This window comes from Cheilinus undulatus, linkage group 4, assembly GCF_018320785.1.
Source record: "Cheilinus undulatus linkage group 4, ASM1832078v1, whole genome shotgun sequence".
NCBI classification, from domain to species: domain Eukaryota; kingdom Metazoa; phylum Chordata; class Actinopteri; order Labriformes; family Labridae; genus Cheilinus; species Cheilinus undulatus.
The window spans coordinates 10,141,972-10,169,788 of record NC_054868.1 but is presented as its reverse complement, the minus strand read 5'-3'; the positions used below and the strand labels follow the sequence as shown (position 1 = coordinate 10,169,788).

The 27,817-nt window shown below is 38.6% G+C and overlaps 1 protein-coding gene across 2 annotated transcripts; it reads right to left on the bottom strand.

Annotated features, from left to right (window-relative positions):
• Nucleotides 1-649: 649 nt before the first annotated feature.
• scrn2 (secernin 2) lies at nt 650-26,652 on the bottom strand. 2 transcript variants are annotated; one of them, XM_041784450.1, is made up of 9 exons: nt 26,525-26,652; nt 23,869-24,031; nt 20,109-20,290; nt 19,432-19,631; nt 13,819-14,034; nt 11,033-11,198; nt 7,352-7,532; nt 5,730-5,886; nt 650-1,024 (listed from the first exon to the last, which is right to left on the bottom strand). In XM_041784450.1, exons 2-8 carry the CDS (start codon nt 24,028-24,030, stop codon nt 5,734-5,736), a joined length of 1,260 nt encoding a protein of 419 aa, XP_041640384.1. In that variant the 5' UTR covers nt 24,031; nt 26,525-26,652; the 3' UTR covers nt 650-1,024; nt 5,730-5,733. The 2 variants fall into 2 exon arrangements, with proteins under 2 accessions (XP_041640384.1, XP_041640385.1); XM_041784451.1 differs by lacking the exon at nt 650-1,024 and having other exon boundaries at nt 5,749-5,886; nt 7,352-7,488.
• Nucleotides 26,653-27,817: the final 1,165 nt, after the last annotated feature.

Genomic DNA, 27,817 nt, shown 5'->3' with positions numbered 1-27,817 from the left:
TTCAAATAAAATAGTGACACCATGTATTTAGACTGGCATTTAAAGGGTTAAACCCCAGAAAATTATTGAATATTTGGTAGCTTTGATCAGGACTTAACTGAGAAAACTAAGCAAAAAGAAAAAAAAATAATCTGTCATATTTTTAAAGCCTTTTTAAATTGGGCATTTTTGGTATATACAGTGTATGGCTTATCAGGGGGTAAAACTTCAAAAGTGACATGGCACAACAATCACTTATTTGACAAAATCAATTTTGTTATTTACCTTTGTGTGATTTCATTTAAAACAGTGACACAGAGTATTCAGACTGGTATTTAAATGGTTAAAACCCTGAAATAATTCAGTATTTGGTAGTTTTCATCAGGACTTAAGCTGATGAAAAAAACGGGCAAAATATTGGGTATGATTTTTTTTTTTAAATACAGTTTTTAAACTAAAGGTTTTCACAGTGTCTATCTTTTCTTGTCCGGAGTGGCTAGTTAGGGCAGTGGATTTCAATGATATGGGAGGGTTAAAGTAGGTATAAGTAGACTTTAAAATCTGAAAAAAAATCCTGGATTGTGAGTCTAAGAGGCTTAAAGTGGACATTCTCAGACTAAATCAGCAGAAGCCCTGCTATAGTATCACAAAAAGCTCACAACACTCTCAGTAAAGACTATGCTCATTCTTTATTAGATCTTTCCCTACATATGGCCGTCAAATGTAAAACCATTCATTTCCAACAACTAAACATTATAGAAATGTCATATTCACAGTTTTTGCTTAACTCCCTCTACATACAGCAGGCTCTACATCATTAAACTCTCTAGTGAAGTGCTGTCATTGCTCCCTGGGTGAAACAGATGATACATATGCTCCAATCACATGTGCAGTTTAGACATTTAGTCTGTGTAAATGATGGAATGGTGGCGGGGAGGTGTGTTATGTGAGGCTGAGGCCCATCAGACGAGGAACACAGTTTATAACAGTCCCAGGGCTCCTGTCTTGCAGCTGTGCGGGATCCAGGGATCTCCACCTGAGGGCGCTGTAACAGAGGACAATAATCTTAATTATTTTTGCTGGGAACACATCCGCACATACACTTCCACGCAGGTGAAGTGTACATATTTACTAGGAATGAATGAATGAATGACACAAAATAACAGGAAATATAAACTTGTTGTCAGAACAACAGCGTTCATGTTGTCACAATGACTTTGACCTCTCCCACCTCATTGTACTCCCTAACTGTGGAAAGACTGACACTATCTCATGTTTGTTCGAAGATTTCTCAGCTAATGCCAAAAACACCATCAACCTATTTAAAGACAATGGTTAGATCATTCCATATTTGTGTTGTTAGACTTCTTTGTGACTGCTCTGAACGATCTCACACTCACAATTAAGTCATGGCCCATGTATCTTTTAGTCTATGAATTAACAATTCTGAGACAGATGTTAAAATATGTAAAACAAGTGATTATTTGGTGTTTATTCTGAAGTAGAAAATTGAAATTGAAACACACATTTTCATGGTTATAATCTGAAGGGCAAAACTTTAATAGCAGCGGTAGCTGTATTTGTAGAGCACATTTAAGCTCAATGTGCTTGGCCAATAATCATTCTGCAGACAAAGAGAATGCCACTGTTGAAGAATACTCATTAAATCCAAACTAGAGTTTGCCAGAAAGCAAGTGGGAGACTCCATGGCCAAGTGGAAGAAAGTTTTGCTTTGCTTTTGACCACTAGACAAGTTGCTATGATTGGCTGACACCCAACACTGCACATCACCACAAACACACTGTGAAGCACGGTAGTGGCAGCATCATGCTGTGGGGATGCTTCTCTGCAGCCGAACCTGGAAGGCTTGTAAAGAGAGAGGGTAAAATGAATGCAGCAAATTATGGGGAAATCCTGGTGGACAGTCTTATTGAGTCTGCAAGAGAACTACAGCTTTTGAGAGGATTTAGTTTTCAGCAAGACAATGGCCTGAAGCATAGAGCGAAAGCTACACAGAAAGGGTTTAACAACAAAAAGGTGAATGTTCTGGCATGGCCAAGTCAAATCTCAGACCTCAATCCAATTGATTTATGCAGTCACTTATTTTACATGGTTTATTTTTATGTAATTATACTTACCATGACTAAAAAGATTAATAAAAGGCCAAAACATCCAAGGGGGAAATACTTTTCAAAGGCACTGTAAAACTTAAAAAATGATTTGATTTTCATTATTCTTTTAAAAAGGTATAACAGAAAAACGGTTTCAGAAACAGTCAGTTTTTTTCATATTCCGCAACTGAATTACATCATTGTCAACAGGGCAGGAACTCCAAATGGATTGTGGTGTGCCAGAGGTCCTTAAGCTTTAAATAAAACGTTACTGAAACTGTGCTCTAGTATGACTTTATCAGAATAGGAGGCACAGTTCCTGGCCAAAATATCCAGTAAAATCTATGTACAGAACCAATACAACCTCATGCCAGCAAATATTTATGTCAATACTGGTAGAGTATATTATATGCACCATAATGAGCACAGTCAAGTTAAAGCTTAGTCTGACATCAGGTGAAGAAACTCTGTTTGTACAGAACAGTTTTATTCTGAAGGCGTTCTGAGACAGTAGCCTTTGAGCTCTCTTTGAACTCTCTTAGGCAACTTGTTTGTTCCCAATAAAATAAATTATTTCAAATAAAACACAGCTAGAAGTACATAAATAAAATAGTTAAACATCAGGTTGGGGAATTTTTTCTTCTGGTACAATCTCTCTCTTCTTGTCTTCTTCTCTTCATTTCCTCCTGAGCTTGGAGAGCTGTTGTTATTAAGTATTAAGAGTTTAAGGACCTCTGACTGACTACAATCTAATAGACGCTCATGCTGATGACGACAACGCCATCCACTATGAAAACTTACCCTATTTCCATTTCAGTAGTCTAGAGATTTCCCTTTTTTCTTTGTAGAAATGGATAAAGGTAATCAAAGAGCATTAAATCTTTAATCATCTGTTTTCGCCCACAAATGGAAATCTTTGATCTATGATCTTTAAAATCTTCATCAATCTCTGTTCTCATGTTAAGCCAACTGTGTACAAGAGATACATTATATGGACTAAAGTAGTTGGCCACACCTGTCAAATGTTGAATTCAGGTGTTACAATCAGACCTGCTGCCAAAGCTGTATAAAATCAAGCAACAAGCCTTGTAGTCCCCATTTGCAAACATCTGTGATACAAAAAAGGGTCAACTGAAAAGAGCTCAGTGACTTCAAGCATGGTACTGTGATGGATGCCAGGTTTGTACCAGAGTTAATTTCGTTTACTAAAACTATGACTAAAACTATTTGTCGACAGCCTTTTTTTCCATGACAAAAACTAGACTACAACTAACAAAAGTAGATCTGTGATGACTAAAACTGACAAAAAATGAGTTTAGTTTTTGTCAAAATGCCTAAAACTAGACTAAAATGTAACGTTGTTTTCATCAGACATTCAAAATCCGTGAGTCCACTGTGGGTAAATTTGTCAAAATGCAATGCAGCTGTAGCTATTCTGCCTCTCAGCTGTAGAAAGCAGGGACCCCAGGTTTGGAAGAGTGCAGAGAACACACTACCATGATTTGGCACCAAATTTAGGCAAGAAAATAAATGCTCGGACTAAAAGTAAAGACTTAAATGGGAGGACTTTTTATGGAGTAAAACTAGTTTAAAATGTTTTGAGTTTTTGCCAACTAAAACTAGACTGAAGCTAAAAAGCCTTGAAATGACTAAAATGGGACTAAAACTAAAATGCATTTCATTTAAAGACTAAAACTAAAATTAAAAATAGCTGCCAAAATTAACACTAATTTGTATGAAGACAGTCCGTGAAATTTCATCCCTGCTGAATAATCCACAGTCAACTGTAAGTAATATTAACTATATGTGGAAAAGCTTAAGAAGAATAGCAACTCAGCCACGAAGTGAAAGCCCATGTAAAATCACAGAGCCGGGTCAACAAAAGAAAACAGCTGACAAGTTCTGAACTTCCACACATATTAATGTAAGCCAAAAACTGTTTGGCGGGAGCTTCAGTGAATGAGTTTTCATGGCTGAGCAGCTGTCCAAAGCGACGTGTCAAATGGATTGGTGTAAAGCACACCAACACTGGACTGTGGAGCAGTGGAAACATGTTCTGTGATGAATCACACTTCTCTGTTTGGCAGTCAAACGGGCGAGTTTTGGTTTGGCAGATGCCGGGAGAACATTACCTCCCTGACTGCCCTGTGCCAACTCTTAAGTTTGATGGAGGATGGATAATGGTGTGGGGCTGTTTTTCATGGTTTGGGCTAGGCCCCTTATCTCCAGTGAAGGCCAAGATTAATGCTTCAGCATACCAAGACATTCTGGACAATGCTACGCTTCCAACATTGTGGCAACAGTTTGGGGAAGGCCCTTCTCTGTTCCAACATGGCTGTGCCCCAGTGCACAAAGCAAGGACTTTAAAGACATGGTTTGATGAGTTTGATGTGGAAGAACTTGACTAGCCCACATAAAGCTCTAACCTTGACCCCATGGGGCACATTTGGGATCAACTGGAATGGAGATTCAGGTCTTCTTGTCCAACATCAGTGCCTGACCTATTAAAAATGCTCCACAGAATGAATGGGCACAAATTCCCACAGAAATACTCAAAATTCTTGTGGAAAGCCTCCAAAGAGGAGTAGATCCTGTTATATGTTTGTTTGTTTTATTTATTATTATTTCATCGTGCCATACACCAAAAAAGGTGCCAAGCCCTCACAGGCTTACAAGACACTGAAATACAAAACAAATAAGAGCAATCAAGCAAAGATGAGAGCAACTCATCACAGTACATATCAGACAGGAACAAATCAAGTGTTAACAAAATGTTGCTCGTTAGCAATTAGACCTTACACTTGTTATTAGACAGCAGCTTTAGTCAAATATAAAGTGTCCTCTTACGCTGTTGAAAGGCATTCAGCACAAATTGTGCAAGTTGAAACACTTTGTGAGTAATGCAAAAGGGAGGAGTGGGCAACTCTATATTAAAGTACATGTATTTCAATACAATGTCATTACAGTCCCTGTTGGTGTAATGGTCAGGCAACAACATTTTTGCCCATTTAGTGTAGCTATAGCCTCTTGGTTTAAAAATTAAGGCCATACTGAAGTGACTTGGACCTGCATTTTTTCTTATGGCTAAAAGGGGGCAATTCTCCTAGTTAGTTAAAAAAAAAAAAAAAAAGACGCATGAAAACATATTGCATTCACTCTCCACACATTCCCTACTTATACTGCTCGCTCTGTTTGGGATTGCAGGGGCTGGAGTGGACCCCAGCTGTCATTGGGCAAGTGGCAGAGTACACCCTGGTCATTCACTGGGCTGGCATATAGAGACAAATACCAAAAGGACCAAGTAACCCTATGGGAAAGTAAATAATCAGTTTTTATGGCACATTCAAAGTCACTTAAATCTCCTTTATTCACCATTCTAATGCTCAGGTTGAACTTAAGCGGATCATCTTCATCCTCTATCATTGCCCTGTGATTAGCTGATTAGATATTTGCATTAATGAGCAGTTCAATAATGAGGCAGTGGGGGTCCTTTACCAGTGGCTCTACTCAGTCATTGTATTATTAAAGTAATTCCCCATAACGCTTCTTCTGTCCCCTTGTTGCAGTTTGAAACTTTCCTCAAACAGAAACACATTCATACATAGTAAAGAAACAAGCACAACTGCTAAAGCCTCCCACCTGCTCACTGGTAGAACTTAATCTCTGTGTCCACACAGTCAAAAAATAAGTCCCCCAGTTCCTCTCCGGGTATCTCTCCGTTCAGCATGGCTGAAATCTCGCTCAGACACTGCGACTCCAGGTCCAACAGGATCTCAAAGGTGGTTAAACCCTCTTCCTAAAACAGCAGGGAGAAAGAGGAAAATCAAGACAACATACACTTTTAAAGTGTAAATTGTATATTTAAACCTGTTCAAGCCAGGTCAGTTTTCAATAAACTGTAAAGGAGTGTTTATCAAATACAGTGCTGTGCAGAACTTTTAGGCATGTCTGGGCTAAATTGAGACTATTTTGAGTTTTAGTCTTAGACTTAGAAGGACTACAGATGCATTGTATTTTGACAGATTTACCTACAGTGAAGATTCTGAAAGTCAGAAGAAAATTAAATTACTTTTTTTGTTGCATTTTAGTCTCCTTGACAAAAGCTAAACTTACTTTTACTCTGCAAAGATCTATTTTTTGCTAGTTTAAGTCTCTTCTTTCTCATGGAAAAAGGTTGTTGAGGAACATTTTTAGTCAATGAAATTAACACTGGGCTGAAGTAAGGCATATCTGTGGCAAGTAAGCTGCCTGAGAACAACATCGGGCTGGAAGGAGGATTGACACAACCTGGTTGTGCTCTAGATGTCTTCTCTTAATACCAGGGGCATGGAAAAATAATCGGTTGAAAAAATAAAGTCCACACCTTTGGGGCAGAGTAAGGGTTGGATGTGGCAAGTAAGCATGGCCTAGGATGCTTGTTTTATGAAAGATTATTCTGGGGCTTTTAGCGCTTTTTTTTTGACAGGACAGCTGAAAAAAGACTGAGAATGTGAAAAGAGAGAGCAGAGGACAACATGACCAAACAGAGCCTAGATCATTGAAGATACCCTTTGCAGGGGATACATGGACACCAATATTATGCTACGCCTCAAGACGTAGAGACTGAAGAGCTTTTTTAGAGCGGTGTTGATGGTCTGCAAAGGAAAGCGCCTGAGATCTGTGATTTGCAGCCAGACTGTCTTGGAAATCCATCCATCTTTTAGTTCTTTCCATTTTTACCTGGTCTGTAAGCAGACCTGAGTTAGAGTATTTTAAAAGTTCTCAATTTCACATTTTTACTATAAAATCTAAAAATGCACGACTCTTCTCCCTGTATTTTTAAATGGCATACCAGTCTTTCTGTGAGCACAATAGCACCTTAAGTTATTGATATTTTCATAAAATAGGCTAAAAGAAAGTTAAATGATTAAAGTTGATCATAATTTTTGACACAGACTTATGTTTTCTCAAAATGTTGATGTTTTAAATTACCAATACCTCCCAGCATTTTCATGTTGTTGTTGGCTCCACAAAGACTCCATCCCTGCTCTTTAGATGTCTACTTGTGCTGTGTTTATGTTTAGTCTAGTCTTGTATCGTGTGTCTAGCTCTGCACTGGAAGAGTCAGTTCTATTCTTAGCTTTTCGATAACAACTGTTTGAGTTCAGCTCTCAGTGAGTAGGATTTATTTTTAGATGTATAAATGAACTAAATGAGAGCTTCCAAATGTGCCAGGCTCTGCACAGGACTATCATTGACCTAGCTCATCCATCAGTGCCCACCGGGTTGGTCTCCATGGTGTTCAGCGCCCCCTGGTGAGCCTTGTAAAGGTCATGTCTGCGGTCCACCTGGCTCTGAAAGCGAGGCTGCTTCCTGACAGGGTCGTCTGGCCCAAACTGTGGGGATACCACCCTCAGCACTGGGGTGACACAGTCGGAGAAGACAAAAGGCTTGAAAACAGACCTAACAGGGTGTGGGAGAGGTGGGAAAAAGAGAGAGAGAAAGCCAGACTCAGAAACTCCCACAAAGCCAAAGTACAGACAGAAAATGCAGGAAAAGTAAAGATTACAAGGGAAGAACATTTGGTCCTGAAAATCTTTGAAAAGAGAGGAATGCCAATACATCTGATCTGATAAGGCCCTTTTGGCACTTCCTTGAATTTCCTTCAGGATTGATAAAGTATCTATCTGTCTATCTGTCTCTCCATCTCTCTCTCTCTCTATCTATCTATCTATCTATCTATCTACTTTGTCAGCTTTATCTTGAGGGTTTTTTTGCTCAAACTGGAGAAATTGAAATGAGTATTTGCTGCATAAGTCAGTGGGAATATTTGTTGATTCAAATTAATGCATCTGATGCTTGAGTCATTCTGATGTGTGATACAAAGCTCAATGGATGTAGAATCCAACAGAGTTTTGCAAATACAGAAAAGATATTTGACTTGTTCAATCAGGGATTTTAATAAAGATTTAAGTTTCTTTCCTGTTGTTTTTGAGTAGCTTATGCATATTCCTCTATTTCTAATAACATAAAAAAGCATTATCATACTGAGAAGGAACAGGAACAGTTATATACCTTATAGGTGTAAGGGACTTTAAGTATTTATAGCTATGCTTTATTTTATTAAGCTGTTACTTCCTTTGCTAAGTTCTTATAGTGGTTTTCAAATATTAAAGTATATTTAAATGTTTGAAAATGGATGAGAAAAGTCAGAAGGAGCACTTCTGTTATCCCCCAAACCACCACTGCTCATTGAGAGGAATACTGCATAGACGGTGGAAAACTTACGACCAAAAAAAACACAAAGGTTTAAATGATCTAGGTATGTATGACGCTTTTAATTCATAGGACTTGAAATGTAAAAAAATGCACCAACACATATCAGCTTGCATTTACCTCAGAGTGTAACCAATACATCCTGACCTGGATCATTTTCATCACAGTTTTTTGGTCTTAAGTTTTCAATCTCTTTCAAGAAGGAAGTTTTAGAAAATTTCACAAGCCAAGCGCTTTTGCCTCTGTTGTGACAAATACACTATAAGGACAAAAGTATTTGGCCGCCTGACCATAACACCAACAGGAACTGAAATTACAATGTATTCAAATACATATGGAGTAGGTCCCCTGCTGCAGCTATAACAGCCGCTACAATTCTTGAAAGGCTTTCCACAAGATTTTGGAGTGTTTCAATGGGAATTTGTGCCCATTCAATGAGTAGAGCATTAGAGCAAAAAGGTTTGTGTTTGAATTAAATGAACATTTGTTGTTGCATTTTACACAACATTTCTCCCAGTTTTGCAACTTCATTTAGCTCTTTTATCAGTAGAAAATTATAGCTGGGTAAGATAAATAAAGTGGCGTTTTCCAGTTCAAGAAAAATGCAGTAGACTGGAGCACCCATGGCCTTGTGGTAAGGTCATACCAGTGCACAGAGGTTATAGTCCTTCAAGTAGGTGGCCCGGGTTAAAATCCAATCTGCTATTTCTTTCCCGCATGTCTTTCCCCACTCTCTCCCTGATTTCCCACTCTGTCACTTCACTATCAAATAAAGGCAAACAGGACAAATACCAAGATAAATCTTTAAACAATAGAATACTTATTGGTTAACTTGGAGAACACTTTTTAACCAGTTGCCATTTTTATATTTAAAAGACGTAAGTAACAATACAAAATTTAAGAGAAATGTATACAATTAAACATAAAATGTCAGCATAAAGGGTAGAAACCAAGGTTTTTTGCCATGATCTACTATTTTTTATGTTATAAATATTTTTTAAATTTTTTTTGACTTCTCTTGAGATAGGTAGTTTTTTTAGGGTTTCTGCAAACAAAATCCACATGTATGTCATCCTAGAGTTTCAAAGCTTTACTAGCTTACCATGTGGAACTAGTTTAAAATATAACAGATAGACCACAGGTTCTCAGCTGGTCTAGCCTGAGGACCCACCATGAAGTCTTTAACAAGAAATCATGAACTAAATATCTGATAATTTTCATTCAATTAGATCAATTAATAAACAAAATATTCAACAAAAATACTGTGAGATGCTGCCTCTGCCAGGACATAAATACATGCTAAAACTTTCAAAATAAAATCAGAGGTGACCAGATTTCTGAATTGAAAACCAGGGAAATTTCCAGTATAAACCATTAAATATTATCATATATGAAGCAAAATAGCAAACATTTTCTGTTTTTGACAGCAGATTAGTTGTCAGGGGGGTATTTTATTATGTCTGTAGTGAAAAAAAAGAGGCTCTCAATCACAATCAGAACTGCAGTATCTACTTAACTTTTCTTTCTTCTTTTAATTCAAGGTAAAAATCATGGACATTTTTGGGGGCTGTCTCCCAAAATCTGGTACGTCTGGTCACCCTTATTAAACCTCCACTTAGGGTTAGGGAAAAGGTTAAGGGTTAGGATACCAAAAGATTAAAGTAGAAACCCTGACCTGTAAAACCTAAGTAGAACACATTTAATCAAGCCAAGAAAACAGTCTGCTTACAGGGGAAAAAGCTTGACCTCCATGAAAACACGCTAACACAGCTAATGTAGCTAAGGCAAAAGCCGATGAAGCTGCATTGGCAATGTAAGCTATGTAGGCAGAGTAGCTGAAGACTTAACACCTTTTAAAGTTTAGAAAATTTCATAAACCCACATTTAAATCAGCTATTTAGCTAATGAAGCTAAAGTTAACAAAGCTACATTAGCTTACAGCTTATGAAACATAACCTGCGTTACCTATGTAGCTAGCGTAGCTAAGTTAGCATTAGATACGCTTGCTAAAGCTCATGTTGCTACAGCTAAAGCTAATGAAGCCACACTGGCTTATGTAGTAATGCTAACTGCATAGCTAGTTAGCTTTAGCTAAAGCCAACAAAGCTAAAGTGAGCCTCGATTTGCATAACTATTTCTAAAATGGGTCAATACATAATTTATTCCTGGATTAGACCTCTGCCTTTTACAGTTTTATTTATGAAATGTTGCTTAGTCTGTAATGTTCCTGATGTGGTTATTTCATGAATGTAAGTGCCAGACTTTCCTTATGAATAAAGCACATTTTTTATTTTTTTTAAAAGGAAAAAAAAACTTCAGAAGTAGGAAATACATTGTACCAGCAAATTACGTCACTTCTGTCCACGATCTGCAGCTAGACCCCTCTCAAATAAGCACTAACTTCTCAGGAAAGAATTAAACTAATGGGAATTCATTTCAGAGTGCATGGTGAATCAATACAAAGTTTGACCTCCTTAAAGCACAGAAGTATAATGTTATGAATCAGTGACAAACCCCTTCAGTTAGAGTGATAAAAGGAATCATCAATTCAAAGTACTTTGTTCTAAAGTGTAGCAGATGCACAAATGACAGTTTTATAATGAACATTTTGTGGTATAATGCTTTATTATAGTTGTAAGAGATGTTTTTAAAATCTGTATGATTCATTACTGTAGTTAGAGACAAACCTGGAGGGGTCCGGAGTGGCAGTGAAGAAATGGACGCATGGCAGGCTGGTGTCTCTGGGCAGAATGGACACCATGCTCCCTGTGGTGCAGAAGCCTCCAGAATCCATGCAGATACCGCTCGGTTTGTCCCTCAGAATGGAAATCATCACCTCTGCTGTTACTGAGCCTGAGAGCAGAGTAGAGAAATAAAAAAAGAACAAAACTGGTGCTAACCTTTCACACATTTGACCTCTCTGATTACTGCAATGTACAGCATGTGCTGGCCTGTCAGTTAGAGTTGGTTAGGCCTTTAAAGCCAGAATTAATTCTGCTACAAGATCAGACTGATACAAGTCACAGTTTCCCAAAAAGAGACTAAGTCCTACAATGAATCCATCCTCCTGCTAGCTACACTACCAAATGATGAACCTGTAAAAAATGCTGCTCTTTTTGTGGTTTATAAAGCTGTGATATTAATTCACCAACTGTTCTCAGGATATTTGTTCTTAAAAACTCACTTACACATTTCTTAAGAGGATTCAACATTCACATAAGTTTTCTTCTCAACTGAGAACAAATTCCAAGAACTCTAGGAAGCACTCTTATGTAAATTTGAGTGTTTATGACAGGATAAATTCATTAAGGGCGCCCTTAATCATTCAACTATAATAATGTAAAATAAACACATTAACACATAATTTTATTTTATATTTTACAGAATTTTTAAAAATCATCTTAGCACTTTTATAAGATTCAATAGTATGCATGAATAAATGGCTTAAAATGGTCAGCTTTTAACTGAACCTAAGTCAAACAACCTCTCTTTAGAGAGCTTCACTTCCCATCACTCTGAGTGAGGCTGGATAGACATAGATGAAGCTACAGTCATGGACGAAAATGTTGGCACCCCTGGAATTTTTCCAGAAAATACATCATTTCTCCCAGAAATTGTTGCAATCAACAAATGTTTTGGTATACATGTGTTTATTGCCTTTATGTGCATTGGAACAACACAAAAAATCAGAAGGAAAAAGACAACATTGACATAATTTTACAAAAACTCAAAAAATGGGCCAGACAAAATTGTTGGCACCCTCAACTTAATATTTGGTTGCACACCCTTGGGAAATAATAACTGAAACCAATCGCTTCCTATAACCATCAACAAGCTTCTTACACCTCTCAACTGGAATTTTGGACCACTCTTCTTTTGCAAACTGCTCCAGGTCTCTCAGATTTGAAGGGTTCCTTCTTGCAACAGCAGTTTTAAGATCTCCATAGGTGTTCAGTGGGATTTAGATCTGGACTCATTGCTGGCCACTTCAGAACTCTCCAGCGCTTTGTCTCCAACCATTTCTTGGTGCTTTTTGAGGTATGTCTGGGGTCACTGTCCTGCTGGAAAACCCATGACCTCTGACGCAGACCCAACTTTCTGACACTAGGCCCTACACTGCGGCCCAAAATTTTTTGATAGTCTCCAGATTTCATGATTCCTTGCAGACAGTCAAGGCACCCAGTGCCAGAGGCAGCAAAACAACCCCAAAACATCCTTGAACCTCCACCATGTTTGACTGTAGGTACTGTGTTCTTTTCTTTGTAGGCCTCATTCCGTTTTCTGTAAACAGTAGAATGACGTGCTTTTCCAAAAAGCTCTACCTTAGTCTCATCTGTCCACAAAATGTTCACCCAGAAGGATTGAGGCTTACTCAGGTACATTTTTACAAACTCCAGTCTGGCTTTTTTATGTCTCTTTGTCAGCAGTGAGGTTCTCCTCGGTCTCCTGCCATAGCGCTTCATCTCATTCAGATTACGACATATGGTTGGAGCTGACACTTTTGCACCCTGAGTCTGCAGGACAGCCTGAATTTGTGTGGAAGTTGACTGAGGATGTTTATCCACCATTCTAACTATCCTGCGTTGCATTCTTTTGTCAATTTTTCTCTTTCTTCCACGTCCAGGGAGATTAGCCACAGTGCCATGGGTTATAAACTTCTTGATTATATTACGCACAGTGGACAAAGGAATTTCTAGATCTCTAGAGATGGTCTTGAAACCTTGAGATTGTTCATATTTTTCCACAATTTTGCTTCTCAAGTCCTCAGACAGTTTTTGGCTCCTCTTTCTCTTCTCCATGCTTGGTGTGACACACACAGGCACACAACACAAAGGTTGAGTCAACTTTTATACATTCTAACTGGCTTCAGGTGTGATTTCTAGATTGCCAGCACCTGTTACTGCCACAGGTGAGTTTAAATAAGCATCACATGCTGGAAATAAAATGATTTACCCACAGTTTTAAGAGGGTGCCAACATTTTTATCCGGCCCATTTTTTTAGTTTTATGTAAAATTATGTCAATTTTGGCTTTTTTCTCAAATTTTGTCTATTGCTCTAATGCACATAAAGGCAATAAACATGTGTATGCCAAAAACATTTGTAACTGCAACAATTTCTGGGAGAAATGGTGTATTTTCTGGAAAAATTCCAGGGGTGCCAACATTTTCGTCCATGACTGTATGCCTTTTGTCACGTCAGCTGACGGGGCAGTCTTTAATGCATGACCCTGTGTACACAACCAGCCCATTCCAGAATGAGGGGCATTCCAGCCTAACTCTACTGTATATTCAGTCTGAGCTATTGGATATCTACTCATTTTTAGTATGTACTAAGATGCCTTCACACAAACAATTAAGGATTACCACCTAGTACCGGAATGTCCAAAATGAATTTAAATCCCTACAAATAAATAAATGGGGTAAAAGTCTATCTTTGTAACACTGACAATAGCACAAATTAGACCACCCTCACCATCATGGTGCTGGAGAAGCTCCGTTCCTCCCTTGTAGCGCTGTTTGGCCAGCTCCATCCTGGCAGGTGGGTTCTCTGGACTGAACACCTGGGAGAAGTTGAATTCTCCCTCCCCGTCCCACCAGCCCTGTTCCTGAGCCACACTGCGCAGCTCCGGATGCTCTGCAGAGATCTCAGTACCAATTGTTAGCTGGTTGGAGATGTTCTTCACGCCCTCTGAGGAGAAAATATGAAGATGAGGATGAGCTGGCCTTGCTTATAAGATTTCTATGAATCATACCTCCCCAAAAACTACCCCAGCAGCTGAAAATCTTTCACTCAGAAATACCGCCACATGGACAAAAGTATTTGGCCACACATGGTAATTATTGAATTCAGGTGTTTCAATCAGAGCCGTTGCCACACATGTATAAAATCAAGCATCTAGCCATGCAGTCTCCATTTGGCAACATTTGTGATACAAAATAGGTTGTTCTGAAGAACTCAGTGACTTCAAGCGTGGTACTGTGATAAACGCCTTTTGCGATAGGACAATTTGTGTAACTTCATCCCTGCTGGATATTCAACAGTCAACTGTAAATGTTATTATTGGAAAGTGGAAGCTTTTAGGAACGACTGAAAGTTGCTACCACTCTGCTGATCCCATAGCTGAAGAGTTCTGAACTTCCACTTGCATTACTGCAAGCACAAAAACTGTGTAGCGAGAGCCTCTAGAATGGGTTTCCATGGCTGAGCAGCTGCATGCAAGTGGTGTAAAGCAGCAGTCCCCAATCACTGGGCCATGCATGGGTCATTTGCTACCACGCCGCACAGAAATAATGAATAACTTATTCTATTTCCATTTTGTTGTCTATCAGAGTCTGAAAGATGTTTTATTTTGAAATATGACCACATTCTCATGCATCTGTGCCTTCTGACCTCTTGACATGTCTTGGTCTCATAATACCCAAAAATTAGGCCCACACACTAGCTGAAATGAGTAAATAAATAAGAAACATCATTGGAGAGCTTCTTTGAAAAGGGAAGAGGCTCAATGGGGAGACAGAAGTAAGTCTATGACAGTCCCCCCATCTCTCTTTCCCACTGATTCTGCGTTATGATGAGTTGTATTTTTTATCTGCACTTTGTTTTCATGATGTCTGTATCATGATATTTAGCATACTTATAGTCCAAACATTGATAGTCAGTCCATGAAAATGTCTGGTCCACACAGACACTGGATCTTGCAGCAGTGGAAACGTACTCTGTGGAGTGACGAATCACACTTCTCTGTTTAGCAGTCCGATGGGTAAGTCTTGGTTTGGAGGTTGCCGGGAGAACATTACCTCCCTGACTGCACTGTGCCAACTGTGAAGTTTGGTGGAGGATGGATAATGGTGTGGGGCTGTTTTTCATGGTTTGGGCTAGGCCCCTTATCTCCAGTGAAGACCAAGATTAAAGTGTCAGCATACCAAGACATTCTGGACAATGCTACGCTTCCAACATTGTGGCAACAGTTTGAGGAAGGCCTTTTTCTATTCCAACATGACTGTGCCCCAGTGCACAAAGCAAGGACTATAAAGACATGGTTTGATGAGTTTGGTGTGGAAGAACCGGACTGGCCCGCACAGAGCCCTGACCTCAACCCAGTGGAGCACCTCTGAGATAAACTGAAATGGGGACTGCAAGCCAGGTCTTCTTGTCCAACATCAGTAGCTGACCTCATAAATGCTTTATAGAATGAATGGGTAAAAATTCCCTGATACACTCTAAATCTTGTGGAAAGCCTTCTAAGACATATCAAAGAATATGTATTTGATGTCATTACAGTCCCTGCTGGCTGAAAACTTCTGTGCATATCATGTAATTGAAATTTAACACCCACTGTCTTCTTTATTTGTCCTGATTGGTTACGTGTGAGAAATAACTTGAGCTTGAATGGAGCTGTCATGAAACACGCCTCTGTGCTTAATTTGCATTCATTCTGAGCAAAGCAGCTTGCAAAGTTTATCTCCAGCTGACAGAGTGATCTAGCCATGATGATTGATCAGCCCTTTATCACAATAACAGGATTTCCTGAATGATATAACACATCTCTATAAGCTGTAAACTCATGTTGAGGAATGAATTATGAACAAAGATCTGAAAGGGTTTTATTTACTTTATTATTAAGCTTGCCACATTAAAGAGCAAATATGAGTCATGTAAGGATTTAAATATTTCAACACTCTGGAACGGTTTACTGTTGTTCCTTTTTCTTTAATTGATCAAGCCCTGCAGCATTCAATGCATGACTTCAGTTTGGTTTAGTTCTGTGCAAGTTCTCGTCATGTTAGCAAAGTGGTCTGGAAAATGGCTGTACACTGGTTTTGTGCAACAACTCCAGGGTGGATTTCCTTGGCTTATAAATGACTTTCAGTTCTTCCATAAGGTCAAAATTTGAATTTGTTCAATAATTCATACCAAACACCTTGAAGTCTCATCAGTATTAATATTGAACCTCACCTGTAAACTGTGTTTAGGTTGTCATACAGTATTGTCAGTACCAATATTTACAAATTCATTGTAGCTGATATTAATATAAATATTTAGTTTAAACCTGAAACTCTAATCCTTAAAACACTCTTTAAAATTAAAGGAACGAGGTAGAACAAAGAAAAGACTTCAGCTTATGCAGGTCTGTTGGTCCAGCTTAAAACCCCACAAACTTACTTACATACGGCAAATAATTACAGCTGATACAGGCCGATATTTAGAGATGACTTACTCGTTAAAAATATCAGCAGAAATGTGCTTATCTGAAAACTTTACAAGTTAATGTATGTAACAATATGATAATATCCTGTATCCCTATCAAAAAGTATCTGCACTTTCATATTAGCTATATATCTTCAGGCTGTTTTAAACCCAAGGACAAAATCATGGTCTAAATTCAACAAAAACATCAGCAATTTCGTGTAATTTGGACAGAGTGCAGGAGTTTGTCTGTAGTTTGTCTGTAGTTTTTGGTCATTAAAAATAAAAGTTTCCTATAAAGAGATATCTTGGACTTTGATATTGTGTAACTTTGCAAAGCAGATGGATTGGTCAGATTCCATCAACAGCTATCAACAAGAAACAAAAAACATCTTGCAAAGCTCCAATCTGAAACGACTGTGCCAGGTTAAAGAACAGACTGGACCAATCAGTGTCATTTGAGGAGAATGAGGTGGCAGCTACGGGCAGGTTCAGTTGTATGGGAGGCTAGCAATACATGCTGCCGGCGTTGCAATTGGCTTAGATGTAGTTATAGTAAAATGGCAGTTTTATCAGAACTGGACCACATGGGCGTGCAGATAGCCTAGCGTATCTCTCAACCTGCTTTTGGCATGGCATATTTGCATATGGGGTTTAGTTGTACTGTGAGCTGATAAATACAATGGCTGCTAGAGGAGAGATTAGCAAGGATGTAGCCACGGCAGCAGTTTTATCCAAACTGGGCCACATTTCTTTATTAAAACAAGAGTAAAGAAGAACAAAGAATTGCAAAGAAAGTCCTGCATGACAAAAGAAATGTTTATGCTCTCCTCCCAACCTGCTCTGACATGAGTTTGCGATAGTAACAGGTGGGGTTTAGTTACATTGCAAGCCAGTAGTTTTATATGCTTGGTATATGGTGAAGATAATGTGTGTAAATGTTGAAAAATCTAAACATAAGTAAAGCTCAACCTAATCTAACATAACTAAACCAAAGTGTGGTATACCAGTGGAGGCCAGGTCAGAGAGAGAGTGAATGTGTGACTGCAGGAGCTTAAATAACCTCCTCACTCTAAGCCCAGGTGTGTGACATTACTCTAATCAAGGAGCTGCACTCACAGACACAGGCTGGAGACACTCAGGCTGACAACACCAAACATCACATGATGTCATGGACATCACACTATTCACACCTGCACAAAACTCCTAAAATTTTCCTGAATTTAACTTGCATTTGTGAAAACAAACAGTTTTCCACCCTCACTTTGTCCATTAATTTTCCCTGCAAGCCCTATTGTATTTGTTCCTGTCTGACAGGTAAACTACATGAAAACTTCCAACTGTGAGTGTAAACAAGAAGTCAGGAAATGTTCAGGGTAGTTTAGGCTTGCATATGTGAAAAATTATTATTGGGACATACTACTTTGTATTTAATGCTATTAAGTACAGAATACAATACTGAATCTGACCCAAGACCCTAAAGATACTGTAAATCTTGTGAAACTTGTAGGCACTAATGTTGTGAGCATGTTAGCCAGCTGATGTTAATATTTCACTGCACCCACTCTGTTTAACCCTGCAGCCATATGCTGTGGAACCAGGCTGCAAAATTGCTAATACCCTGACACCTTTTCAAAACCATGTTTTAAGATCTCTGCTATTTCAATAATAGATAGTATTGAAAACTATCAAAGCTTACACTACTCTACAACTCTTCTGTCATATTTTAACCAAAGCTACAGTAGGCAGAGAGAGAGAGATTAGGAGCTGTCCATTGGACTCAGCAGGCTAGCAAATATTGACATTTATCAAGTTGTTGTGGCATGTCATTAAAGTGCAAAGGTGCTATTTATTTCACTGCAAAAGCTCAAATTTTTGGCACCACTTTAGCTCAGAAGGTACAGCAGGTCCCCAAATACAAAAGATACAGTAATCAGTAACCAGACACAGCACTTAACATACTAAACCCAGGTTTGTTTGTGGTAACATGTTGTATAAAAAAAAGAGAAGGTGAACAAAAGAAAAGTAAACACTTGTCATGAGAATTATCACTGGTAAATACAACCAAAGCAAAAACCATAAGATACAGTAGGCTACTGTGAAAAAGTTTTTGCCCCTTCCTGGATTTCTCAGTTTGTTAGGTTTTTTTTTTTGCATATTTGTCATTCTTAAATGTTTCAAATCATCAAATACATTTTAATATTGCACAAAAATAACTTGAGTAAATATAAAATGCAGTTTTTAAATGATGACTTATTAAGGGAATCATGCCATCCAAAGCGAACTTGCCCTATATGAAAAACTAATTCCCCCCATTGTTAAATCATGAATATACTGGGATTTACCACATTTTTGGAAAGCTCAGGTTAATATGACAAGCCACACTCAGACCTGATTACTGCCAGACATGTTGAATCAAGAAATCAGTTAAAAAAAAACTTGTCTGACAAATTGAAGTAGATTAAAAATCTCAAAAAGTAACACACCCTCAATAACATAAGGCTTTGAGACTCCAGTGAACCAGGATGAGAGCCATCATCCACAAATGGAGAACATTTGGAAGAAGAAGTGGCCAGCCAACCAAAATTACTCCAAGACTGCATTGACAACTTATCCAGGGGGTCACAAAAGAACCCAGAACAACATCTAAAGACCTGTAAGCCTCATTTGACTCAGTTAAGATCTGTGTTCATGACTCAACCATAAGAAAGACAATGAGCAAAAATGGCATCTATGGGAGAGTTCCCATAACCACTGCTGATCAAAAAGACACAAAAGCTCGTCTCACATTTGCCAAAAAACATCAAGATGATGTTTTGTCATCATAATGTTGACATTTTTGCCTGGGGGGACATGCTACACATGCACCACATACCCTCTCTCACTCTGCATCCTCACCTGTGATCCTCTGTGCCACCCACAGTCTCCCAGCAGTTTCCAGGACCCAGGCCTCCTTGCGGTCCACTAGGAGGAAGGTGTTGTGGTAGCTGAAGGGCTCAGGATCCTCCCTGCACGGCCCCCCCTGACCGTGTTGCTCCAGGAGGCCGGTGATCACAGTCAGCGCCGCCCAGGCACTGTCGCCTCGCTCCAGCCCCAGTCTGGTAATCAAAGTCAGGCTTGATTATTTTAAGTATTAACGTCTGGGCTTGTCTTTTACAAGGTAGCACTCATGCAGCAACAGATGTAATTAAGTTTACAGTTTCATTGATTACATTTTTGATTGTTTTATTCTATTTTTAAGGAATGGTTGAGTTTGTTTGTTGATTAAATGTTACTTCTGCTTTTGTGATCTAGAGGAAATGCTACTGTGAGAGCTCCACTTCAACAGCACTTAACACACCCGTCATAACATGCTTCAGAAAACCTACACACCCTTCTGATCAAAGCCTAAGAGGATTAACTTAATACTAATACTGAATACACAATATCCATCTGTTCTTAATAAGAAAGAAATAATTTCTCCCATTAGCTCTGAGGATTATTGTTTCTTTATTGCTGGAGTCAGATAAGCTGATTAATATCCATGCAGAGTTTTCTTGTTTTGGTATAAAGCTTGAAAAGTTTTAGGAGCTCACCGGACGAGGTCCATGCCCAGTAGAGCCTCACCAGGAGCGACAGGCTCTCGTGTCCAGACGGCCTCATTCCCGATACAGACTCCCTGATCATTAGCGCCCATTTCAGCCCCCCACATCCAAGCAGGCTTGCTGAGGATGACAGCATGAGTTTGCTCCACCTGAGGGATCTGGATGTATGTGCACTGCAGACAAAAATGAGAGAGCAAGAGAGATGGTTCACATTAAGTTCATGAAGCAATGCACAGAATTTATAGGTTGCTTGCTGGACAAGTAGTGAAATAATCTCCAGGTTAACAGGGAGTCAAAGTTTTTTCATCTCAGACAAACTTAATTGGCAAAAAAAACACCTCCTGACTGCACATGGTTTTCATTCTGTTGTCAATGTCCTGAAAGACACATTCATATCATTCATTTAATTTTTTCCCGCAGATTGTCCTTGGCTTTTTTAAGACAAACAAATGCATCAGTTTGTTCAAATCCCAATGAAAGCAGCAGAAGTTATATCACATATTAACAGACGGTTGCTTCATAAATTGAACTGACTGAAATTATGCAGGTATGTATAATGCCTATAAAAGCTATTCACCCTTTGATGTTTACCCTTTTATTGATTTTATAAATCAATCATGGTCAATATAATTTGGCTTTTTGACAAAAAAAAATTCTCTTTAACATCAAAGGGAAAACAGATTTCAACAAAGTAATGTTGAAAAAAACAAAAAATACACAAGTTAAAATAAGTACCAACTGAGCTGGTAGTCTCACAGTTAATGAAATGGGGATCACCTTAGTTCAGTGAATGTGTCTCAAGTGATTGTAGAATAAATACACCTGTGTCCAGTCACTGGTTAATTAGTATTCCTGACAACCATTACACCATGAAGGCAAAAGAACACCCCAAGCAAGTCAGAGAAAATATATTGAAAAGTTAAAGTTAGCTGGTGGATACAAAAAAATCCATCAAAAGACATCACTTTGACATCAAAGAGTTTTTTTCTTTCAAAAAAGCCAAATTACATTGATCATGATTAATTTATAAGATCAATAGAAGAGTAAAACATCCAAGGGAGCGAATACTTTTATAGGCACTGTGTTCCTCTGAAACATGTAAGCATACATTTGGCGAGAATTCTACTTCATTACCATTTGAAAAGCATCAGGTGTGTAAAAAAAATAAAAGTCAAAAAACAAAGAGGTCAAAGCCTTCTGTCAACACATGATGGTCATAGAGAGTGAATGATTCAACATTTCATCCAAAATCTAAGTCTAAGTAAACACATTGAGGCCCAAAATAAATAATAAAAAAAATAAATACTACAGACGGACCAGCGTTTTTGGATGAAATTCTGCAGTTGTATTTCTAAAAAGTCATGTTCAGATAGTTATGTCTTTTTGTTCAGTACATGGGCATTCATTGACAGATCATAGACTGTGAGTTGCAGTCACGTTTTGGCTCCTTGGAAAAAATTCCTGCGGCAGAATGTTACAGGTACTTTGGAAACTTAATTCCTGACAGCTCATGTAAATCCTACATATAGTGAGCTCCAATGTATTGTGAATTAATTATTCACCTCGGTTTTTTAAAAGAAGGCAGATATACTGGGATTAGGGCTGCATGATTAGGAGGTAAAAAGGCAAAAGGACAAAGTCTTTCAGTTACTTTGATTTCCTTTCCCTTAAACATTTACTAAAATGACTGATTCTACGTAAATATTTCTCCACCATGTCACAGCAGGTCAAGTAAATGTTAATACTTTGTATCAAAACACCGTCCTGTATATTCTCCTCCTTGATTCTTATATCATCAGCAGATTTTATTAGTGTAATGGATCAAAACAAAATAAAAATAGTCTGTAATTTCAAAGGGAAAGGGGGAACACTGCACAGTATTCAATATTATTTACAAATGAATATATGACATGCTTTAAGTGCTTTGTTACAAAACCGCCTGAACAATAATGTGAACTAAATTAGTTTTCTATAGTTCAACCTGTATGTCTGTGGATGCAGCTGTATCAAGACCAATAAAACAGCTGCATGGCATTTCTTTATTCAAAGAGGAGAAAAAAAACAACTGAAAGCTTTTCTTGGTGGAACGATGTTTTTCTCCCTTCCTTCAAGCATGACTTTGATTCACCAACTGGCTCCACTGGTGGTGAGCACAGAAAAACGCTATTTGTCAAGCTCACATTACTATGTAGTTAACTCTCAGAGAAATTACTCAATATTGGGATCCTATGATCTCTAGTTCTGTTGCCCCCATATCAAAAGGATATTTATATCATTTCATTTTTACAACAATCATATTAATGTTTCAAATTCTGTTATCAAGACAACCCTAAAGACAATGTTTGTAATTGTTATGATTTATTTTATTTTATTTTGTAAAACACTGCATTTGTACTTTTTGGGTGTCTTATAAACCCATGAGGGGTTGGGCACTTTTTGTGCATGACACGTAAATAAAGTATAATCATCAATCATCATGTACAACACAGTTCCCACAGCTAGTTTATCCTAAGGGGCCAATTTGCATCAAGAATATCACATCAGCGAGTTTTCCTCCATTGTACAAATACAGGTAATTTTAGAGGTTACTTTATAATTTCATTAAGTGGCTCAGGTAGTGATTAAATGTTGTAAAATCCTTTTTTAGGTCACAGAAGAAAAAAGGGGCATAACCATAAAGAGGTGCATTTTTGCAAGGTGGTCACAACAAATAAAGTGGGCTAACTTTGTCACAGTTGCATTATTTTACTCTATAGTCTCAAGACAAATTTGATTTAGTGTAAAATTATGACAGGGGTCTGTGCAGGAAAGATAACTGACACTGACGGGCAGGATCCAGACCGTGGCTCTCTATATGGACAGACAGTCCGGCTGCAGACCATTCAGCTGAAATGCTGTACATCTCAGAACGGACATACATGCTAAAAAATTCTCAATAAATTAAGATTTAAATCTGTGGTCAGGATACCAAAAAGTTAAAAGCTACAAACCTGACCTGTAAAACTAATTATAAAATGTTTCATAAAGCTGAGTAAACTGTCTGCTTAGAGGAAAAAAAGCTTATCCTCCATAAAAACATTCTAATGCTGCAAGCATAGCTTACGTAGCTCAGTTAGCTGTGTAAGATACTGTATGTAGCTAATGTTGCTAACATAACTAACCTAGCAAATGTAGCTAAAGTAGCAAGAGCTAAGCTCACAAAGAAGCTACATTAGCTACGTACATTATCTGCATTGCTATGTTAGCTTTAGCTATGCTTGCTAAAGCTCACATTGCTAAAGCAGGCTTTTCTACATTGACTTATATAGTTACATTAATTTAGTAGCTAGGGTAGCTGTGTTAGCTTTAGCTCAGGCTAACAAAGCTAAAGCGACCACAATTTGTGTAACTACTTCTAAGACAGGTCTATACATAATTTAATCCTGGATTAGACCTGGGACCTTTGTGTCTTTTTTATGTCTGAAATGTTTTTAGTATGTAATGTCTGCAGTGTAGTTATTCCATTAATGTAACTGACAGACTTTGTTTATGAATGAGGCTGTTTAAAAAAATCTAAAACTTTGTTGTAATGGCAAACTATGGCACTTCCTTTCTGAGATTTATGGTGTCTCAGATGAACGGTCTGTGAAAGTGGCCGTCAGAAATGTACGGTCTGCAGCTACACCTCTCTCCTGTCGGGGATAACTGATGCACCACATGTGTACATCTATGATGCAGGATGCTTGTCAGTCGTGATGCACGGTTGCTTTACCTCAAGCATGGAGCCTGAAGGGTGCGATGCTGCAGGGAAGTGAGCCACTTCCTGCACCTCATCCCGGGGGCGGTCTGAATTCTTCCCAAAAATCACATGGTCATCCCGAGATCCAGGCGGTAAAGAAACTAAACAGTCACATGACATAGGAGGCTCCTCCATCCTGCAACAAAGTTCAAACTACATGAGTGGTGTTAGGAAGTCTAGCTGGCTGCTGTAGTTAGGTGAGCTTTGAATCAAGTTGGTCTATTGACCACCCACAGAAAATAGGACTCTTCACATAGAATTTGTTAAGACAAACCACCACCCAGGAGAATTAAGTGAACAGAAACATGATGTCAAAGTGAATAATGGCTCAGTGAATTTTACTAAATGTTTCCTTTTGGGTTCTCATCAACTCACTTAAACATTACATGAGCCCTATTCAAATATGCACAAAACCCGTAAAAAACGTTCTGAAATTTTCAGTTTGACCTGCATGTACAGTATGAACCAAGACAGCAATTTTTTTCACTGAGAATTTTTATTGCCAGAAAAATCTCCATGTGTAGTCTGCTGTGAGAAAACAGGAGGATATACTGGAAAATTCACCCTAACTGAATTGGGCGGGGGGGCCTTTGTATCCTGAGACCAGTGGATAACGCAAATGACTAAACTAAGCATGGCAATGATATAAATGCAAAAATCATACTCTCAGCTTCCAGAGATCCAGCAGGGCAAGTCTCCCATTGTGTATTTGTAAACCAAGGAGAACCTCCGTGGTCGACAAAAGGGACTAATTCAGATGTTAAAAAACTGTAGGTGCACAAGAAGCAACAGAGGTCTGCAAAAGCAGCAGAAGTCACATAGACACACCCTGTTAAAATGCCCCATTCACATCAGAAATTCACATATTTATAGCCTGGATCATAAAATGTTTTCGTTGGAATACTTCACATCTGTATGGTATTTTTTTTCTATACTTTGATCCTGTTTGCTGTGACTGACTGCAGGTCAATCCAGGGTGTACCCTGCCTCTCGCCCAATGACTACTGGGATAGGCTCCACCCTCATCAATATATCGCAACTGTGAGGGCCCATTGGGGTCCAGATAATTCTGTGGGCAGCCCTGCATGTATGTGCCATACACAGAGAGGAAAAAGAGGTTTTAAATGCTTCCCTATCCTTTCGTAACTCAGTTTACTTAATAAGAGTAGGAACAATTTTTCAACAGTAAATTTCTGCCAGTGCTCCTGTAAACTTTGGCTTATAAACATTGTTATTTTTAGACCTGAATCATTATCATAAAGGTTTTAATGACTCGCGATGGAGGGGCTGCTCTGCTTACTGTGCTTGCCTGTGCATGCTGACAAGTGCCTGTATAATATGATTTTTGAACATCTACCAATAATTCAGGGAAGGTAGCCTATGACAGTATTAACAAAATAAATATCCCCCAATCCTGGAATGGATGTCCTCTTATGGCTTCATTACACTGTGCACTTTTAAACACATCTTCAAGTGGATAGAGACCCACTAAAATAGCTTTGCAACCTACTTTGGGTCTCATCTTACTTTGGATTTCAACCTACCAGTTGAGAACCACTATCCCTTTGTATAAACAAGCAACTGAAGAAGGTTTCAGAAAATGCAATGGGGTTAAAAAAATCGTCAGCGTTTACACATCCAGCTCACCCTGAAAATTTCACTAAGTTTTCAGTAGTTTAATTGTAAGCCTTTGTGAAAACACCAAATATGACGGAAGAATTAAATGTGATGGAGTGTAAAATAAGCTTTTCCATCAGCTATGTAACTACATCATGTAAACGATGTGTTTTAAAACTACTCCTAAGTCTGAATATGTGTTTAACATCCGGCACAACAGTGCCTCCACCCTCTTAAACCATAATGCATGATTGTAGAGAGGAGGAAGAGTCTGCTTCAGATCCCCTACCCAAGTTTTTACTGAAAGTCGGATCCAGCCGGTGCACTGCCCATCCCTTTCACACAGGGATTAGGAGGCAGTCTTGTGCAGAGCACTTTATTGACTGTAATCTTCTCAAATCCCACCGCCACGTTGCTCTATTATTGCTCTCCTCTTGCATTTAAGACCACGAAGCGATTGGATCCGGAAATAATGTCGCTAATAGTGCACTGATAATACGTGTATGCAGATATGAAGCTCAGTTTGTTTTCAGTGTTTATAACAGATACAGGCCTGGTTGAGCTGGTTGACAGCCTGGTGTTACGGTTCGAAGAGTGACCGTGTTAAGTGGCGGCTCGCAGTCTACAGCCTACGTCTGTGGTTGTTGATGTCGAGGACGGAGAGTGTTCTTCCAACGAATGCCACTTTGTTTAGTTTCTCCATAAAGACACACACACTCAGTAGCCTTGACTTTATGATGTCAAAATGCCGAATAAAGGTGCATTCGTTACGACACTTTCCGTGTTCAAGATCCGATGTAACTACGACAACCACAGACGCATTCGGCCTCAAGTCGCCAGAAAACACGGTCACTCTTTACACCGTAACACCAGTGTCTTTCCTGAGCAGCGACGCGCCTGTCGCTTCATGTCATTTCGCCTCTTTATGGGGGTTTAGTAATAGGGAGAACTTCGGAGCTAACAGTCTGTAAACTAGCGCTAGTCTCTGAAAGCTGCTGTAGAAAATGTTTACCTTTTTGTGCAATGGTGGGAGCGGACAGCCGGCTCGAGGAAGGCAGGTTGTAGAAACCCAGTCACGTGACCGAGAAATCCAAAGGTATGTACTTAAAGGTCTCGTCTCGTCTGGCCACAAGCACAGCTCACTGTCTCACACGGCTGTCCAGTCCACACCTGTGAAAAGCTGCACAGCAGCCCTGAAAGATGATGTAGCCGTGACTCCCCTCCATCTGTTTATCGCACTTTAAACCCCTCAGACAGAAAAGATTTTAATGTTTTCTCCACTTATATGCACTTGTTTTACCAAACAAGTACAAATAACAAATACGTTTCTTTTAAATGCATAAAATTAGATAAACTGAAATTAGCCTGCACCTATAAAACTTTAATTACATCCAAACTATTTGTTTCATCATGGTTGCTGATTATCAGCTTCACCAACTCATGAGTTCATGTCTGTGTGAGTCAAAGTGATGAGCTAGACAAACGTCTCACTGTGTTTTCACCAGTGTAAACAAGTTCACTTTTCATAAGAAACACATCTGCCAGAGAGTGGAGGGACTCTCCACCCTACCAGGTTTCACTTACTCCACACTTATCAGAGTATGAGTCATCCTGTAAACAGTTGTAGGATATATTGTCTTTTGTTGCTCTATGAATTAAGTCTTTAAAACAATCCACATGATGTCACCATGCAGGGATACGGCAGCAGTATAGGAAATGTGGGATTTAGTAGTGGTGAAACAATGCTCATACCCTCACTTTATTAAATCTGCTGCTAGAAGTCTTCCAGCACATAAGAAGATAGAAGTATATTATTATCAACCAAACCAGGGTTGTCCAAATTATGCCCCTGTGCCAAATGTGGCCAGTGATCAATTTTTAATTGATTTTAAAAGTAAAATGAAAAATGGCTAGCATAAGAATATGGAGGTTGTGCTTGACTGTATTGTAGCTATTTGTATATATATATATATACATACATACATATAAAGAGGCGTTTTTAAACAATATAGACAGTATATAAACAAAATCAACACTATAAACCTACAATTCTGAATACTGTTCTCAGATATTGACTCTATGTAGCATTAGATAAACTGATCACATACAGAAAACCCTGATTGTAGTGAAAAGATAGATTTAAACTGGAAATGATTATAGAAACAAGTAAATGTGAAATACAACAATAAAGAGTAAACACATTGGTTGTAAGCAATAAAATAGAATATATCAATAAAAATACAAACAGGTATTTGAAGTGGACTAGGTAGAAAAGATGTATTAGTGCAAAAAAAGTTACTGTTTG

Bases quoted from the DNA above. Each gene is read 5' to 3' on its own strand.
- scrn2 (XM_041784450.1), bottom strand. From the start codon at position 24,030: ATGGAGGAGCCTCCTATGTCATGTGACTGTTTAGTTTCTTTACCGCCT. The intron at 19,632-20,108 runs GTGAGCTCCTAA...TTTGATTACCAG, and splicing joins CTGGGCATGGACCTCGTCCG to ACTGGGGCTGGAGCGAGGCG. The intron at 11,199-13,818 runs GTGAGGGTGGTC...CTCTGCTCTCAG, and splicing joins GCTTCTCCAGCACCATGATG to GCTCAGTAACAGCAGAGGTG.